The sequence below is a fragment of the Bubalus kerabau genome, chromosome 8 (genome assembly GCF_029407905.1).
Source record: "Bubalus kerabau isolate K-KA32 ecotype Philippines breed swamp buffalo chromosome 8, PCC_UOA_SB_1v2, whole genome shotgun sequence".
NCBI classification, from domain to species: Eukaryota; Metazoa; Chordata; class Mammalia; order Artiodactyla; family Bovidae; genus Bubalus; species Bubalus kerabau.
In genome coordinates this window covers 10,368,378-10,387,963 of record NC_073631.1, presented here as the reverse complement: position 1 = coordinate 10,387,963, position 19,586 = coordinate 10,368,378, and the positions used below count along the sequence as shown (strand labels likewise).

The 19,586-nt window shown below is 43.6% G+C and overlaps 1 protein-coding gene across 1 annotated transcript in view; it reads left to right on the top strand.

Annotated features, from left to right (window-relative positions):
• ABCA13 (ATP binding cassette subfamily A member 13) overlaps nt 1-19,586 on the top strand; it is a 409,559-nt gene that overhangs the window by 147,295 nt on the left and 242,678 nt on the right. The window contains exons 35-36 of the mRNA XM_055589635.1: nt 1,192-1,261; nt 3,471-3,602. Coding sequence (XP_055445610.1) covers nt 1,192-1,261; nt 3,471-3,602 — 202 coding nt within the window. The remainder of the gene's footprint in view (nt 1-1,191; nt 1,262-3,470; nt 3,603-19,586) is intronic.

Genomic DNA, 19,586 nt, shown 5'->3' with positions numbered 1-19,586 from the left:
ATCATCTGTAAAAATATTGAATCACCATGTTGTACACTTGAAACCAACAGAATACTGTTAAGTCAACTGTACTTAAGTTATTAAGAAAAAGACTCCCAGTGCTGCCAGAGGATGACCAAGGCCTTCAGAGGTCTCCCGGCCCCCTCACTGGGGCGGAGGTCAAGGTCTCTGCTCATTTCATGCCTCAGAGTAAAATATCAATGCTTCCAAGAAAACGGAATTATTTTTCTCTAACATCAGTACGCCCTTCAAACCGACCTGGTTTCCACAAGTCATAAGCATAGATTGGCATGGTGTTCATCAGTATTTTACCCACTGATACGTGCTTCTCAGTTGGGATTAGTTTGTGTCCTACCTGTAGTCATTCATAACCAGTCATCTTGTGTGTTAAATAGGTGTTTGCCGAATAGTGGAAACACCTGGGAGACCCCCCCCCCCCCCCCACTCCGGTGTCCCCATCACATACTCCTTACATAGGGAAAACGAGCCATCGGCCATCTGGCCTATAAAACATCCGGCCTGTAAAACTCAACAAAACTTGAGTTTCAAGTGATGTTTTTTGTTTTTTATTTCAGTCCTTAGATTTAAGATTTTATGTACATGAAGGCTGATTTCCTTTTTATATGCTGAAATTGCTTCTAGCAAATAAAAAGTCTGACTCCTGTACATTATATTTTTAAATGTGAGATACTTTTCCAGTAAGGTTTTTTTTTTTTTTTTTCTTAAACACAAGACCTCTCCACTGGAGATGAAATAACATTTTCCTCCAAGGCACCTTCTTCTCATGTAGAATCGTGCGTGTTCGGCATCCAGTCTGCCTGCCGTGTGCTCCAGGGCATTCACTTAATAATAAAACACAGTAAATTGCTCTATTCTATTTTCCACTGTTTGGTGTTATACGTTTCTGTGTACAGTGCGTTGGATTTATGACACTTCAAACACTGCAGTAAAGAGAAATAATTCCTTTTAACATTAAAAACTGGCTTGTTATCACACTTTTCAGAATGGAATGATGCGTGGCCCAGTCTTGGGTTCAGATGTTGGAACCACCACCTGGAGCGGTGGTTTATATCATTAGCGCCTGAACGTGCAGTGATTTCTCTCTTTGAATTTAGTGCTGTGGATTTTCTCTGGTCCCCAGTCAAGCACTAACTTTCTGTTTTTCTCTTCTCTCCCTCAATCTGCGGGCAGTGCCTCCTCTCCACAACCGCCTTTGGACAAGGAGTGTTTTTTATTACATTCCTAGAAGGGCAAGAGGCAGGTAAGAGGATGCAGTTTTTTAAGTAGTGACTCTAAGTGACTCAGGTTTTTGGAAATGTATAGTTATCATGTTTCAAGTGATAGAGTAGAGAGTGTCAGTTACTAAGCAGAAGGTTTGGAAGGAGATCCTGGTGTTGGTTTGCTGCTGCTGCTGCTGCTGCTAAGTCACTTCAGTCGTGTCCGACTCTGTGCGATCCCATAGACAGCAGCCCACCAGGCTCCCCCATCCCTGGGATTCACCAGGCAAGAACACTGGAGCAGGTTGCCATTTCCTTCTCCAATGCATGAAAGTGAAAAGTGAAAGTCAAGTCGCTCAGTCATGTCTCTTAGTGACCCCATGGACTGCAGCCTACCAGGCTCCTCCGTCCATGGGATTTTCCAGGCAAGAGTACTGGCGTGGGGTGCCATTGCCTTCTCCCACTGATCACCCTACAAACATTTAAAAAACCGTTGGCAGTAATCTTCACTTATATTGGGATTTTGGCAACTAAAATTCTAGACCAGAGGAGACGTGTATTTCTTAGATGTTTATATGATTTTTGTGGTACATTGAAGATGCAGGGAAAATGTATACCATATATGAAACCAAACTCCAGATCTCATTACATTAACTCATGAATTTGTGCCTGTCTTGAAATTCTCAGACTTTTCGGTAAAACATGTTGAACTGTCCTGAACTATACAACACTAAAACTGTATTGAAACAGATGAGTCATCCTGAAATGACCTATCCTGAGTTCTTTGAACTGATTTTTAAACTAAACAGGATCATGAGAATATGGAAGAAATATGGTTACTGTTAGAGTGTTTGAATATTTTGATCCAGATTCCAACAAGTCCACAATGTTACAACATTTACTTGCTTATTTATTGGCTGTGTTGGGTTGTTGTGTGTGGAGTTTGTGCTAGTTGTGGAGAGCAGGGGCTACTCTCCAGTGGCTGTGTGCGGGCTTCCGGTTGCAGTGGCTTCTCTTGTTGTGGAACACGGGCTTCCGGCACACAGGTTTCAGTAGTTGTGGCCTGGCAGGCTCTGTGGTTGTGGTTCTCCGGCCCTGGAGCTTGGGCTCTGTAGTTGTGGCACACGGGCTTAGGTGATCCGTGACATGCGGGATCTTCCTGGACCAGGAATCCAAACAGTGCCCTTTGTACTGCAAGGCAGGTTCTTAACCACTGGAGCACCAGGGATGCCCCAAAACATTTATTTTATTGAGTTCTAGGTTAGTACCATTGGAGAAGGCAGTGGCACCCCACTCCAGTACTCTTGCCTGGAAAATCCCATGGACGGAGGAGCCTGGTAGGCTGCATGCAGTCCATGGAGTTGTGAAGAGTCGGACACGACTGAGCGACTTGACTTTCACTTTTCACTTTCATGCATTGGAGAAGGAAATGGCAACCCACTCCAGTGTTCTTGCCTGGAGAATCCCAGGGACGGGGGAGCCTGGTGGGCTGCCGTCTATGGGGTTGCACAGAGTCGGACTGAAGTGACTTAGCAGCAGCAGCAGCAGCAGCAGGTTAGTACCATAGGAAAATTGAGAAAGATGAATATTTCTTGTAAAATAAATTAAAGAATCTGCCTGCAATGTGGGAGACCTGGGTTTAGTCCCTGGGTTGGGAAGATCCCCTGGAGTAGCAAACGGAAGCCCACTCCAGTATTCTTGCCTGGAAAATTCCATGGATGGAGGAGCCTGGTGGGCTGCAGTCTTGGGATCACAAGAGTCAAACACGACTGAGTGACTGAACCATCACAGAATTAATTTTAATCCAGCAATACCTTACAAACATATTGTTAGAAGAGAATTATTCTTTCCTACTGCAGATGCTGTATCCTATTTATATATATTCCAAGAACAAGAAGAATAGTATAATTTAGAGTGGGTGCTCAAAGACTTTTCATCTTGTTTTTAAACAGGTTTATTTCTCCTAAATGTAGAGTTTTTTAGTTAAGCAAGTACAACTAGGTATAAGCAAAGCAACCTTTAAAAAATTTTAAATGTTAGATATTCAAGTGTTGTTAATGGTCACCCACCTGCTGTCCTTGTCGGTGTGAGATGAAAGCAGCATTTCACTGGAAGGCCAGGATCCATGGCCTTGACCTTCCTTTTGTTTTAGCTGTGCTTAGCTTTGACCCCGGGCCCAGTGGACTCAGGTCATCAAAGTCTGCCCTGAAAGAGGATGAGCAGTGCTGACGCTGACCTTTCTCTTCCTTCCAGGGATTCAGTGGGATAACATGTACCAGTCTCCAGAAGTAGCAGGCATGACATTTGGCTGGGTTTGCTGGATGATTCTGTTTGATTCAGGACTTTATTTTGTATGTGGATGGTACTTGAACAACTTGATTCCTGGTAAGAATTCTGCACTTTATGACAAAATCAACTTAAAAAACAGTTTGAGCAATGTATGTGAATATTGGATAATTATTTGTTCTTTAAATAAGACACAAGAAAGGGAGTTGATAGGATGTGTTTTAAAGGGAGCTGAGCATGTTTGAGGGAAAAATGGTGCTTCTGAATCCTGAGGCAACCGAGACCCTGTGAGGACAGGTGTTGGTGGGGTCCCATGGGCCCACCGCGCAGCTCCCCAGCCTGGGGGCTCCAGAAGACGTAATGGCAGAGAAGCTGGTTCTCAAGATCATGTGTGTGAGGAGGATAGAGGTGAGGGAGTGAGAGCAGGAGAGCCTGGCACTCATGTGTCTTGGGCCCCTGGAGCCCAAGGTCAGGGGTTCAGAGAGAGCCGCGGGGTAGGAGTAAAAGGACCTGGTTCTCAGCCAGGCCCATGGGTGGCAGGACCTGGAGGTAAGCTGGGCTGGCAGCAGGGGGCTGAGCGGGGGCCTGGTGGTTGGGAGTCCCTCCAAAGCAGAGGCAGTAGTGTTGTGTGTGGAGGTGATGCAGGGCCGGCTGCCCAAGGCCGTGGGCCTCCCCTTCAGTCGGTGGCGGAGGAGGCGCTCACGCCACATGCCTAGCTCAGCCCCAGGCAGCAGAGAGAGCACTTCAACCTTTTTTAGTTTATGTATTTTAGAAATAGCTTTTAAATGGTATCATACTTTCTTGCTGAAATTGCTTGTGGTTCTGGCTATTTACTTTCCAAACAACTGGGCATTTCAAGCGGCATCTAACCTTTAAAGTTAAGAACTAAAAGAGATTCTAATCATATACAAGTTGAAAATGAAGGGATAGGAGAAAATAAAAAAACCTTCATTCTGTTTACAAAAATATATTCTACACTTGGAGAGTTCATGCACCATTTAAGGATGAGTAAAAATCAAAATAAAATGGGTCATTGAAAAGATTATTTTACATATGAGCAGGAAAAGTGATGCCCAAGAGGTAGTGAGAGCATAATTTAGAAACGTGATTTATTCTGGAAAAATTTAGACTGCACTGTCATGATATTTGAATAAAATCTAAGAAAAGGTGGATCTAGGAAATGAGAAAAAAATTTAACTGAGGAGGCCAAGGTGAAGGGAAGCTGTAAAAGGCTGGATGTTACCAAGAAGCTGGTTAACCACGAGGGATGTTGTAGAAGATGGTGGGATGTTGGTTTGAAATGCACAAGAAGTGGTGCAGAGGAGCAGCCATGCCGTCAGGACAGGGACATGCCCAGATGGTGCCAGGAAAGTGATGGATCAGGCAGCCTGTGAACCCCCGACTCCCACCCCCAGACAGATCCAGGGGAAGAAGAGGAACCATCACGTTTCAATGAGAAAAACCTGGATTTGCAAAGTAAAGGCTCAGTACATCGCACACAAAATAGTAATTTAAAAAAGCTGTATTTAGATGCAAAATGGCAGATGTCTTGGAGTCCACAGAAAAAGAAAAGAATTCGAGGAGTGTAAAGACCAGGGAATCGTGTTGCTCTTGTCCAGGTGAAGATTATTAGCAGATTTGTCGCTGGATTCAGAAGAAGCTGAGTTTTTCCTTAGCCCCAGCGCCTTGAGGCAAGAGGTCCCAGGTTCTCATTTTCATATATTCCAGTGAGGCAAAGGAGCTTGTGATGCTCAGCTAGGGCTTAGCACCCAATTCCCACTGGGACATTCCAGTGGAGGAAGCCTCAGTCTTAAGTGGAAAGGTGCTTCTGTCCAGACCTGAGGCCAATGGATGGGGACTGGTCAGACAGGGACTTCAGAGGCTTCCTGGCAGCACCTGTGAGTGAGCCTGGGGTGTTGCTCAGGAAGAGGGAGAGAGACAGAGGCACATTCAGGAGACAGAGGCCCATTCAAAAGACAGAGTGACCAGAGGGAGGTGGCCTGGTCGGGACTATCCTGCAAGTTTGGGGAGGCTTTGGGGAGGAACTGGGTAAAATCTAAAAGTAGGGAGGCAGCAGCTGTGGGAAAGCACAGAGGAAAGGCTTTCGATCTGATGATGATTCTTGTGGATGTTGGGATGTGGGAAGGGCATCTGGTGCTCAGAAAGCCCTGCTGTGCAGGAGGGGCAAGGCAGGGTTGGAGTAGGGTGCCAGAAGGGGCCAGCACACGTGGAGGGGTGTGCTTCTATCTGTCTGCCTGTCCTGGGCACCGAGGACCTCCGCCGCAGGTGTGGGCTCGGATGGGGCCTGGCGATGCTCTGGGGGCACCTGTCTCCTCCCGAGGAGGTGGGGGCACCTGAGACGGGGTGGCGAGGGAGGGGCGGGTTCGTGTCTCTGCTCCGCCCCCCAGCTGTCTGCCGGCCCCTACTTGCTTGCTGTGACAGGGATAACCTGGGAGACACAGGTTCCAGCTGTGGGAAATGGAGAATCAGAGACAACGGAAAAGATAGAGAAAACCAGGGCGTCCCTAGCTCAGTGTGAGAATCAGGTGAAAAACAGGCCCGTCAGATGGCTGGTCACAAATACACATCCGTGAACATCAATGCCTGACTCTCTGTTGTCAGTAAATAGAGACTGCAGTGGGGAAGATAGCGTTAAAATAAATATCAGTGTGACTCCAATGGAGAGGAGAATGTTTATCAAATTAAATATTTAAAATAGGTTTGAATAAATGGAAAGAGATGCCACATTCCTCAACGTGGCTATTTGTCATGAATATGTTGATTTTTTCCAAGTTGATGTATAAATTTATATAATTTTAAATTATATAACATTTACTATGAAACATGTCAATGTAAAATAATGAAATTTACACAATCATTTAAATTAAAAATACTGTTACAAGGGATTTGTTTTTAATTAATGAAATGTTTCTAAAGATAGCTAAAATGTGACTTGACAACAAGTATCAAAATTTACTGAAAATGATAAGAGGGACAGGCGTCTGATGATTATGTAAAACCTCTATATTTGACAGGGATTAAAACAATGGAGTACTCATGCAGTAATAAAGCAGTGGAATATATTGAAAAATTCAGTAACCAACCCATTTATATATAGTAATTTACTCTGGGCACTGAGATCATTTCTGTATCTCAGCCGTTGTAAACAGTGCTGTGGTAGAAATACATGTGCTTACACTTTATGGGAAATAGATGGGGAAACAGTGGAAACAGTGTCAGACTTTATTTTTTGGGGTTCCAAAATCACTGCAGATGGTGACTGCAGCCATGAAATTAAAAGACGCTTACTCCTTGGAAGGAAAGTGATGACCAACCTAGATAGCATATTCAAAAGCAGAGACATTACTTTGCCAACAAAGGTTCGTCTAGTCAAGGCTATGTTTTTTCCTGTGGTCATGTATGGATGTGAGAGTTGGACTGTGAAGAAGGCTGAGCGCTGAAGAATTGATGCTTTTGAACTGCGGTGTTGGAGAAGACTCTTGAGGGTCCCTTGGACTGCAAGGAGATCCAACCAGTCCATTCTGAAGGAGATCAGCCCTGGGATTTCTTTGGAAGAAATGATGCTGAAGCTGAAACTCCAGTACTTTGGCCACCTCATGCAAAGAGTTGACTCATTGGAAAAGACTCTGATGCTGGGAGGGATTGGGGGCAGGAGGAGAAGGGGATGACAGAGGATGAGATGGCTGGATGGCATCACTGACTTGATGGACGTGAGTCTGAGTGATCTCCGGGAGTTGGTGATGGACAGGGAGGCGTGGCATGCTGCGATTCATGGGGTCGCAAAGAGTCGGACACGACTGAGCGACTGAAGTGAACTGAAAGGTCCGTCTAGTCAAGGCTATGGTTTTTCCTGTGGTCATGTATGGATGTGAGAGTTGGACTGTGAAGAAGGCTGAGCGCCGAAGAATTGATGCTTTTGAACTGTGGTGTTGGAGAAAACTCTTGAGAGTCCCTTGGATTGCAAGGAGATCCAACCAGTCCATTCTGAAGGAGATGAGCCCTGGGATTTCTTTGGAAGGAATGATGCTAAAGCTGAAACTCCAGTACTTTGGCCACCTCATGTGAAGAGTTGACTCATTGGAAAAGACTCTGATGCTGGGAGGGATTGGGGGCAGGAGGAGAAGGGGATGACAGAGGATGAGATGGCTGGATGGCATCACTGACTTGATGGACGTGAGTCTGAGTGATCTCCGGGGGTTGGTGATGGACAGGGAAGCCTGGCGTGCTGCGATTCATGGGGTCACAAGGAGTCGGACACGACTGAGCGACTGAACTGACACTGTTTCAAATTCATGTTTTCATGTTCTTCGGATAAATATCCAGAAGTGGAATTGCTGGGTCATATGGTAGATCTAGCCTTAATTTTTTGAGGACTTCCCATGCTGTTCTCCATAGTGGCTGTACCAATTTACATTTGACTAACAGTGTAGAAGGTTCTTTTCTCCATATCCTGGTGATTTCCTGTATTTTTGATCACAGCCTTTCTAACTGGGCATGAGGTAATACTGTGCTTTTCATTTTTCTCTCCTAATAACTACTGATACTGAACATCTTTCACGTGCCTGTTGGCCTTCTCAATGTCTTTTTTTGAAAAATGTGTATTTAGAGCCTCCGCCTAGTTTTTTATCATAGTATTTTCTTTGATGTTGTGTTGTATGTTAATAATATATTAGATGTTAACCTCTTGTCAGATATATGAGTGGGTTTCCTCATTCCTGCTCTTAAAGGGATAGCTTTCAGTTTTCCACCAGTATAATGTTACCTGTGGGTTTGTCATATATGACCTTTATTATGTTGAGGTATCCTCCTTCTGTACCCATTTTTTGAGAGTTTTTTTTTTTTTTATCATAAATGCATGTCATGTCCTTTCAGATGCTTTTTATCCTTCATTGTGTTGATATGGTGTATCAGGTTTGGTATCAGGGTACTAATGTTGGCCTGGTAAAGTTAATTTGGAAACATTCCCTCCTTTTCAGTATTTTGAAAGAGTTTGAGAAGGGTAAGTATTGAGTCTTCTTTGAATGTTTGATAGAATTTACCTGTGAAGCCACTGGGCCTAGACTTTTGTTTTGGGGGATGTTTTTATTACTGCTTCAGTCTCCTTCTAGGGATCAGTCTATCCAGCTTTTTTCTTTAAAATTAAATTGAGTCAGTTAGTTTATTTTTGGCTGCGCCAGGTCTTCGCGCGGGCCTTCCCCAGTGGTGGTGAGGGGCGCTCCTGTCTAGCTGCTGTGTTCAGGCTTCTCACTGTGGCGGGTGATCTCGTTGTGGAGTGTGGGCTCCAGGTGCAGAGGCTTCAGTGGTTGCAGCGTGTGGGCGCAGTGGTTTTGGCACATGGGGTAGTTGCTCTGTGGCATCGCCAAGTGGATTCTTAACCACTGGGCCACCAGGGAAGTCCTGTTCAAATTTTCCATTTCTTTACATTTCAGTCTCCGAAAGCAGTATGATCCTAAGGATGTATCTCTTTCTTCTGGGTTTTCCAGTTTTTTGGTGTGTAGTTCTTCATAGTATTCTCTTGTAATTCTTTGTATTTCTGTGGCATCCACCATGATTTTCTGTCTTTTATTTCTGACTTTGTTTATCTGAGCCCTCTTTTTTCTTAGTGAGTCTAGCTGAAGGTATGTCAATCTTGTTTTTCTTTTCAGAGAATCAGCTCTTAGTTTCATCAATCTTTTCTGTAGTCTTTTTAGTCTCTATTTATTTCTGCTGATTTTTAATTATTTCTTCCTTTATACTGAGTTCCAGCTTTGCTCAGTCTTCTTTTTCTGGTTCCTTTAGATTTACGGTTAAAGGCTAGGGCTTCCCAAGTGGCTCAGACAGTAAAGAATCGCCTGCAGTATAGGAGGCCCAGGTTCAATTCCTTGTTTGGGAAGATCCCCTGGAGAAGGGAATGGCAACCCACTCCAATATTCTTGCCTGGGGAATGCCATGGATGGAAGAGCCTGGCGGGCTACAGTCCTTGGCATCACAAAGAATCAGAGCGACTTAACACTTTCACTTTTTTCACTGAGGTTTAAGGTTAGATTGTTTGAGATTATTCTTGTTTCTTGAAGTATGCTTGTATTGCTGCAAACTTTCCTTTTAATACCACTTTTGCTGAACCACATAGATTTTGGTATGCACACTTTCATTTCCCTTCAGGTATTTCTTGATTTCTCCGTTAACTTCTTCATTGACTTGCTACTGAACTGAGCTTGATTGTGCTCAGTAAGGCCAAGCTACTGACCCTGAGTTGTGGTGAAGGAAAGTGCAGCCTTTATTGCAGGCACCAAGCAAGGAATCCAGGCAGCTAATGCCTCCAAGCCTTGAACTCCCCAGAGGCTTTCAGGGAAAGGTTTTTAAAGAAGAGAGAGGGAGAGGGTTGAAATGTGTGTGATCAACTCATGGACATTCTTCTGATTTGTTGATAGTGAGGTAATTAGGAGTCAACATCGTCAACCTTTGGGTTCCAACTAGTCTGGGGTCCATGTGCTTTGGGGCAGCATACAGTCAACTTCTCCCACCTGGTGGGAGTTTCGGTCTCTGCAAAACAGCTCAAAGGACATGGCTCAGAATATTATCTATAGCCCTTGCGGAGGAGCTAAATGCCCTTTGACTTTGTTTCATGGCTAAACAACTATTATTTTGTCTTGCTTGACCATTTCCCTTTGTTTCTGCGTTTTTTCACTTCTCTGATTAAATTTATTCTTTGGAACGCAGGGAAGGTGTAGGAAGTCAACGTTTTTCTGCAGCAAGAGCCCAGTGGAGAGCGTGGTAGTGGTGGCAGAGGGGCTCTGTCCTGGGAAGCCCCATAGCGTCCCGTGTGGTTACAGACCCAATATCTACTGACCAAGCTACTAGCATCCTGTTTAGTCTCCATAAATGTGTGGTTTTCCCAGCTTCCTTCTTGTAGTTAATCTCTAGTTTCATATCACTGTGTTTGGAGAAGATGCTTGAAGATATGATTTCAGTCTTCTTAAATTTATTGAGATTTGTTCTGTGTCCCAACATATGATTTATTCTTGAGAAAGTTCCAAGAGCATCTGGGAAGAATGTGTATTCTGCTGCATTTGGATGGAATGTTCTGTGTGCATCTATTAAATCCATCTAATCTAATGTTTCATTTAGGCCTGGTGTTCTTTGTTGGTTTTATGTCTGGTGAATCTATTAATTCATGTAGGTTGTGCCAGTGCCAGCCAGCAAAGTCGATCAGGTCCCGAGAACGTGCACAGCTTGGCTGAGAAAGGAAACTATAGCAAGAGAAATCTACAACAAAGATGGGGTCGAGAGGTTCAGACACGTCTCCACGAAGGGACGCAGTCTGACACCAACTTTATTCAGCATCTCATGTTTATACAGAAGAGCGTGAGAAAGACAAGACAGTTAACATTTTCTTTGTTGACCTATACATCTTACAAACAGTCACAAGAAATCTTGAGAGCATGGGAATGGCACCCTGTTATTATTTCTTACACCAGATAACATTTCTCTGTGCGTGAGACGTTTGCACAGAACTCCAGGTGCCTGCAGTAAATAAGCGTCTAATCTCTGGGGTGGCGGGACAGAGAGCTATGTTTGCAAGCAAACCCTCTAGGACCGAGGCAGCTCCCAGAGTTGTGTCCTTCGGACAAAGGATCCCGTTCTCATGGGCAGCTCCCCGCAAGGTTGAATGTGAAGTTTGCTTAACACAGTGGTGTTGCTGTATTTAGGTCTGTGGATGGTTACTTTATATATTTTGATGCCCCTGTGTTAGGTGCGTATATGTTAATAAGTGTTATATCTTCTTTTTAAAGAATGAGTGTTATCACTTCTTGATGACTTGTCCCTTTTAACGTGACATAATATCCATCTTTGTCCTTTGTTATCTTGTTTGGCTTGAAGTCTATTTTGTCTGTGTAAGCATAGCCACCCTACTTTCTTTTGGTTTCCATTTACTCAGAGTATCATCTTCCACCTGTTCACTTTGAGCCTGTTTTCGTTTATGGAGCTGAGCTGAGTCTCCTGGAGGCAGCATATGGTTGGGTCTCATTTTATATTCCATCCAGTCACCCTGTGTCTTTTGCTTTGTCAGTTCAGTCTGTTTATGTTTAGAGTGATTGTTAATGCGTGAGGACATAGTGCTGGCATTCTATCTTTTGTGTTTTGGTTGCTCTGTATCTCCATTATGCCTTTTCCCATGTGTCTGCCATTTTAGCCGGGTGATTTCCCATGAGGTTTTCTCAGTCTCCTCCTTTTTGTGTTTTATGTACCTCTTTTAGATGTATGTTTTGTGTCACTCTAAGTTTTGTGTAAAATGTATCAGATAATATAGTCCTTTTACTGCTGATATTTGGCATCTTAACTTCATTTGCTTATACGGGTTCTATCCTTTCCCTCTTTCCCATTTATCTTTTTGTATTCTCAAATTATCCCTTATTATGTTGTGAGCTTGTGACCAAATTAGTTATTTTTACTGCATTTTAAAAACTTTTATTCTGTAATTGTTTAACAATCTATTCTTATACAGTTTCACTTGCTTTCTTTTTTATGACTGTGCACAGCATGGCATGTGGGATCTTAATCCCCTAACCAACCAGGGATTGAGCCCTCCACACTGGGAGCTCCGAGTCTTAACCACTGGACCACCAGGGAAGTCCCAGAGTTTCACTCCTCTGTCTGCTTACTGTCTACCTTACTCAAAGTTTTGTGTACTTTTGCCTTTTTGATTCAGATAGAAAAGCTTCTTTCAACTTTTCTTGTAAGGCAGGTCTAGTGGTGATGAGCTCTCACAGTTTGGGAAGATTTTATTTCTCTTTTGTATCTGAAGGATAACTTTGCTGGACAGAGTATCCTCGGCTGAGAGTTTGTTTTCATCTTTTAATCTTTGGCTCTGATATTCCACTCTCTTCTTGCCTGTAGTTTCTGATGAGAAATCTGCTGATAGCCTAATGGGGATTCCTTTGCAGGTTACTGCCTTTTTTAGAACGCTGGCTGCATTTAAAATTCTTTCTTTGTCATTTTTGACAGCTCTAATGCGCTGTGATAAGGTGTTTTTGTGCCGAGGTAATTACTGCAGCTTTATGGACTCACGTGCCCAGTTCCTCCCCTGGGTTTGGGACATTCTGAGCTCTTGTTTCTTTAACTAAACACTCTCTTCCCTCTCTCATCTTTCTAAGACACACGCCACCCTTACAGGCCTTTCCTGATGGGGTTAGATAGTTCTTCTGGAATTGTTTAATTTTTTAAAAATCATAGTTTTCTCTCCTCTTCTACCCGAATCATTTCCAGATTTTATTTTTGGGCTCAGTACTCTCTCTTCCATGTGGTCTGCTCTATTTCCAGTGCTTCCTGTCTCATCGTACTTATTGAATTTCTTACTCCACAATTTTTGTTTGGTTCTTTTTTAGAGTTTCAGTCTCTTTGGCAAAGTATTACTTCTATTCCATTAATTTTATTCCTAAGCTCATTGAACTGCCTTTCTGAGTTTTCTTATAGCTCATTAATTTTCTTCTTGAGAGCTATTTTGAATTCTCTGTCAGTTAGATCAGATACATCCACATCTGTCATTTCCTCTTTGGCCCAGCCACTTAATTCTTTCTGGAGCTATTAGTAATTGCCCTTTTGTCTTCCCCAGTAGCATATTGGACACCTTCTGACCTGGGGCAGAGGTGGGGGGCTCATCTTTCTGGTGTCATATCTTTTTTCTTTTCATACTGGTCATGGGGTTCTCCAGGCAGGAATACTGGAGTTGGCTGTCATTTCCTCCTCCAGTGGACCATGTTTTGTCAGAACTCTTCACTGCGACCTGCCTGTCTCGGGTGGCCCTGCATGGCATGGCTCATAGATTCATTGAGTTGTGTAAGCCTCTTCACCACAACAAGGCTATGCTTCCTGATAGGTGATTCAAGCTGACTTGGAACTCAACATTAAAAAACTAAGATCATGACATCCAGTCCCCATCACTTCATGGCAAATAGAAGGGGAAAGAGTGGAACCAGTGACAGATTTTAGTTTCTTGGGTTCCAGAGTCACTGCGGATGGTGACTGCAGCCATAAAATTAAAAGATGCTTGCTCTCTGGAAGGAAAGCAGTGACCAACCTAGACAGCTATTAAAAAGCAGAGACATCACTTTGCCAAAAAAGGCCCACATAGTCAAAGCTCTGGTTTTTCCAGTAGTCATGTATGGGTGTGAGAGTTGGACCATAAAGAAAGTTGATTGCTGAAGAATTGATGTTTTGAATTGTGGTGTTGGAGAAGACTCTTGAGAGTCTTCCAGTCAATCCTAAAGGAAATCAATCCTGAATATTCACTGGAAGGACCCATGCTGAAGCTGAAGATCCAATACTTTGGCCACCTGATGCGAAGAGCTGACTCACTGGAAAAGACCCTGATTCTGGGAAAGGAGAAGGGGGCCACCGAGAATGAGATGATTAGATAGCATTGCTGACTCGGTGGACACCTCCCGGAGATAGTGAGGGGCAGAGGAGCCTGGTGTGCTGCAGTCCACAGGGTCTCAGCGAGCCAGACATGACAGAGGGATTGAACAGCAACAACAACAACAAATCAGATTACTAGATTCTTTAAGTTTGGTTTCTGAAGAATTGTCATTTTTGTCTTTGCGATACCATGCTATCATGGTTTCTTTGGTGTGTGTGTGTGTGTGAAACTGGATGAATTTCTCTTCTGCTGGTACATTTGAAGTAGTAAACACCTTTCTCATTTCAGTAACGCTTTTTTTACTTTGATTCTGAGTTCAGCAGATTGATGACTAGAGGCCTTTTTCCTGGTTTTTCAGTAGGTGGCGCTGTAACTCAAGTTTTTGGGGTCTCTTCCCTGAGTGGCCTCTGGCTGCATTCGAGACAGCGTTTCCACCCCAACATCCCTGCTAGACGCTTCCCCACTGCCTGTGTGTGTGTCTCTGGGGTCATGGGTCCCTGCTGTCACTGGCGTTGCTGCTGAGGGGCACTGGGATGGAGGACGCCCCCACCCCCATGGTGGGGGTTTGCCGGGGTCAGGTCACTGTGCCCTAGTATGGAGAGTTGGAGTGGGAATGAGCTGGGGTGGCTGGCGTCTCCCTGGGTCTGGGGTTGTCCAGTTGGTTTGTGGGTGCCATTGCCTCAGGCAGGAGATGAGGCAGCTGGAGTGGCTGGGGTTGTCAGCCTCCTCCCTGTGGCTGAGGGCAGCTCCATGCTGGAAGTTGGGGTCCTGGGCACCACACGCCTGCTGCTCTGGTTCTCTGCCTGGGGCTTCGGCATCAGCTGCTGTGGTCCCCAGTGGGGAGAGGGTGTGGAGGGCAGAGGAGCCTGGTGTGCTGCAGTCCGTGGGGTTGCAGAGCCGGACATGACTGAGCGACTAACCAGCAACAGCAGCAGATCAGTGATGTCACTGACTTGTGTGACTTTAAGTTCAGTTTCTGGAGAACTGTTATCCTGTCTCTGTGCTACCATGTTACCATGGTTTTGGGTAACCTGACCTCACGAAGCGTCCCCAGTTGGGGATTGCAGGCCCCACCTCCACTGCCCTGCTAATCCTGCCTCCTCGGTATGTTCCAGTGCACCCACCTTCAGACACACAGGTGTGGGGGTCTCCCAGGGGTCCTGGTGTGCTGGGTAGAGGAACCTTTGCTGAGTCATGGCTGCTTTACTAGTTGTAGATTGAAGCAGGGAGATGAAGAGGCCATCTTATGCCCCCTGATGCTGACCTTGAATCAAAGTTGGCATTTTTAATGGAAGAGAAAGGATATAGAATTCAGTCAATCCACTAGTGAGAAAAAAACTACTCATTCATAAATTCATCAAAAGTGATATTAAAATAATGAACAAATAAGAAAAGTATGGTTTTAAAGAAAAGGAAGGCCTTTTGCACCATAATGCCAAGGACACAAATGATAAAAATCACTAGTTTCTGACTCACAGAATGAACCATAAGAACGAACTTATGGTTACTGGGGCAGGAAGAATGGTTGGAAGGGATAGTTAGGGAGTTTGGGATGGACATGTACACACTGCTATATTCAAAATGGTCTGTGTAGCACAGGGAACTCTGCTCAGTGTTACGTGGCAGCCTGGAAGGTAGGGGAATTTGTGGGAGAATGGAGACATGTATATCTATGGCTGAGTTTCTTTGCTGTCCACCTGCAACTATCACAACGTTGTTTATCAATTATACTACAATATGGAGTAAAAAGTTTAAAAAGACACAAAAAACAAAAAAAAATCACCAGTTTATATTATAAGAATTTAAATTAGTATTTCAAAAATCCAAATGAAAATTATACGCTTTTCAAAGTTAAAAAAGCTATTTAATGAGTATATGAAAATTGAAATTCTTGAGTCAAATTTTAAAAACATATATCTCAATGGATATCCTAGCAAATAACTTGAACCATTTGTTAGAAAGTAAAGTTTATATTTAGTGAATTTATAAAAAACTTTAATGAGCATACAAAAGTATAAATTTGCAAAATACATAGAAGACAGTTTTTTTTTCTCTGTGATAAAAATTACATTAACTAATGCAGAAGATAAACTGTAAAAACTGACTATATTTTATTTTTTGTTTTCTCAGCATGCTAAATAATTTAATAAGAGGAAAAGAAAGCAAAAATTTTTGTTGAGGTGGTGGTGCAAAAGACAACCTAGAAAGGAGAGAGGCATGTTTGGGAATGTGGCTGAAAGAATCTACTTCCATGGTTTTGGCGATGAAAAACTATTTCTTCCTATTCTTCTTTTGAAAGGTGTGAGAGACTTGGTTCTGTTTCTCCTGGAAGGAACTAAAAGAACAGGGAAAAAAAGTGAAAGTGTTAGTCCTGTCCAACTCTTTGCGACCCCATGGAACGTAGCCTGCCAGGCTCCTCTGTCCATGGAATTCTCCAGGCCAGAATACTGGAGTGGGTTGCCATGCCCTCCTCCAGGGGATCTTCCCCACCTGGGGATCGAACGCAGGTTTCCTGCACTGCAGGCAGATTCCTTACTGTGTGAGCCACCAGGAAGCCCCAGAAAAACAGAACTGTAAGTGAACTGTGGATGTTCTGTGAGCAGGTAGTGTTGCAGGAAGGGAGACCCCTTCCAGGGCCCGAGACTGGGCTCTTGTCTAACACTCAGAAATGAATTGTCCAAGGAGACACATGTGCTGACAAAGCAAGAGATTTATTGGGAAAGGGCACCTGGGTGGAGAGCAGTAGGGTAAGGGAACCCAGGAGAGCTGCTCTGCTGCGTGGCTGGCAGTCTCGGGTTTTATGGTGATGGGATTAGTTTCCGGGTGGTCTTTGGCCAATCACTTTAATTCAGAGTCTTTCCTGGTGGCGCACGCATCACTCAGCCAAGATGGATGCCAGGGAGAGGGATTCTGGGAAGTGGACGGACACGCGGTGTCTCCTTTAGACCTTTCCTGAACTCTTCTGGTTGGTGGTGGCTTATTAGTTCCGTATTCCTTATCAGGATCTCCTGTCATAAAACAACTCATGCAAATGGTTACTATGGTGCCCAGCCAGGGTGGGCGGTTTCAATCAGTGTGCTTCCCCTAACAGTAGAAGGCAGGGTCTTTAGAAAGACGATGATGTGTCGTGTCATGGGCGATGAGATCCACTGGGTTTGCATTGACTGTCCACTTGGCTCTGGATAGAACAGAAAGACACAGGATCTTCCCCTGCGATTGGACATGGGTGTGCCTGGTTCGTGGGCCTTCAGACTCAGACTGAGACTTGTACTAGCAGCATTCCCCACCCCCAGTTCTCAGGTCTTTGGGTTTGAACTAGAACTGCTCAATTCACTGTTCTGGGCCTCCCACTTGCAGAGAGCAGGTGGGACTTCTCAGCCTTCATGATTGCATGACCCAAGCTCCCACAGTAAACTTCTTTCTGTCTGTCTCTACACAGATAGACACTCACACACACATACACACCCCTGCTTGATTCTGTTGCTCTGGAGATTGCTGAGTGACACACCTGCCAAATCATAGCGATATCAATAGAAGGTAGAATGCGGCTCACTAGGGGCTGGAGGAGAGGGAGGTGAGGGCCTGGACGGCACAGGATGAAGGTAGCTTTGGAGATGGCTGCACAACGGTGTGATGAACTTCACGTTCCTGAATTGTTTGCTTGAACTTGGTTCAGACGGTAATTTTGTGATATATACTTTATAATAGTTAAAAGAAGAAGCCGAACCCTTGAGGAAGATATCTGGTGCTCAGAAATCCCACTTTCTAAATCACGTTTAAGGGGAAGAAAAGGAAGCTTGGGCGGGCTCCTGGAGGAGGGGAAGTCAGCTCAGAAAGGCTGAGAGATGGCAGGAATTTCTCAGGAGGGAGGAAGTGCTGAGTCATCCCTTGTTGTGTGAGTCTGCAGAAGATCAGCCAAGCTGGTGATTTTTAGAGAGTATTTGATATATTTCTAAAAGGTAAATAAGGTCAACCTAGGGCTCAGAGGGGAAGGAAAAGTCATTTTCCTTAAGTGACCAGGAGACCTAAAAGCCCAAGTTGCTTATCTTTTGGAAACAGCATGATCATGAGGGCCACTCTGGGTTGGGGATTCCATGCCTCTGGTTCCTCTCTTGCTGGTCCCCTAAGGCCCACATGTCTCCCGGCTCCTCTACTGTCCCTGCAGCAACAGCCCACTGTATCCAGGCACCAAACCTGCTGCCCACTCCTCTCCTGGTACATTTCTGTCCCTTAACTTCCACCAGTAACGTGAGCACCAAGTCGACCCTCTCCTCCCACCTGAGACCAGGGCAGAACCTCACCCCTGAATCAGACCCCCCATGCTACCCCATGCAGGGGACACCTCCACTCTGCCTGCAGGTCTTACGAGGTCTGTAATCTGGATATGCTTGGGATTCCCTCCATGTCAGACTCTACTCCTCACAAAGGGGAGTGAAGGCAGAGAACCTGGAAGCAACTTTTGCATGAGGAATGCCCCTCTCTGCATTTTCTGTAGAGAATTTGAGTGGGTTTTTCTCTTTCTGGCTGAACTAGTGGCTAGTTAGGAAGAAGACCAAAGTCTATTTCAAGATAAAAGATCAAAACTCCAATATCTTTGTAAGAAGATATAAAAATAAAAAGACACAGAATTTACCAGAGATGACAATAAATATTTTTCCTTTTTTTAAATCATGAAATTCCTTGATTCTTCATTTCAGAAGTTAAAAGAACAACTGTAATTGGTAATTTATGTACCCTTAAATAACACAGAGTATTTATTTTCAACTTTGATGAAGTCTGCCAATAATAACAAAAAATGAAATTGCTAGAAAGTATCAGTGGACTCTCAGATCCATAAGTACTAATTACAGTTTCTGGGCACTCTCTGACTCAGCGCACTTATTTTTTTTGGGTGGGGGGAGGTGAATAAATTTTATTTTTCTATAATTTTCAAAGCCTCTTTACTTAAGTAGGATACAATAATGATAGAACTAGAAGGATTTCTAAAGGGCATCAAGGTGACAAATGAGTTTCAAATGAGTGACAAATGATACTTCCAGTGTCATTCAGTACTCTCTTTTTAAGACAAATATTTTGTAACACACCCTTGACTCTCATAAGATGAAAGTCACAGACAATAAAGCCTACATATATATATATATATATATATATATATATATATATATGATTCTTGCAGGTAATTTAAAAAATTAGTGTAATGTCTTAACTGTAATGTAAAAGAGAAAGCAATTCATAATGAAATAATATATGAATTCTCAATGGTCAACCAAGACCTTATTAAAACACAGAATGAGGTAGTTACTCAGATTCTTGGCATAAATTTGTATTTTAGGGAAGGAAAATGATCAGAAAGCATTGGTATTAAAAGTAGAAGAAATATATGAGAGGAGATGAAGATAGAGACTAAAATAAAGCTAATATTAAGATAAGGAATACCAGATAAGACTTGTTTGTATATGATAAAAAATATGGAAATAGCATTAATTAAAATAGAAAAAATGTGAAAGGAAAAATTAGGTGCAAATGGAGTGGATAAAAGAATGCTATTTTGGTAAATGATCTGGGTCTTATTTAACAGTGTACGATCAGATAATTCCTTAGGTCATTTCACAGGACTGGTAATGATGAAGCAGCAGATACATCTGTCTTATAATTTTACCTCATGT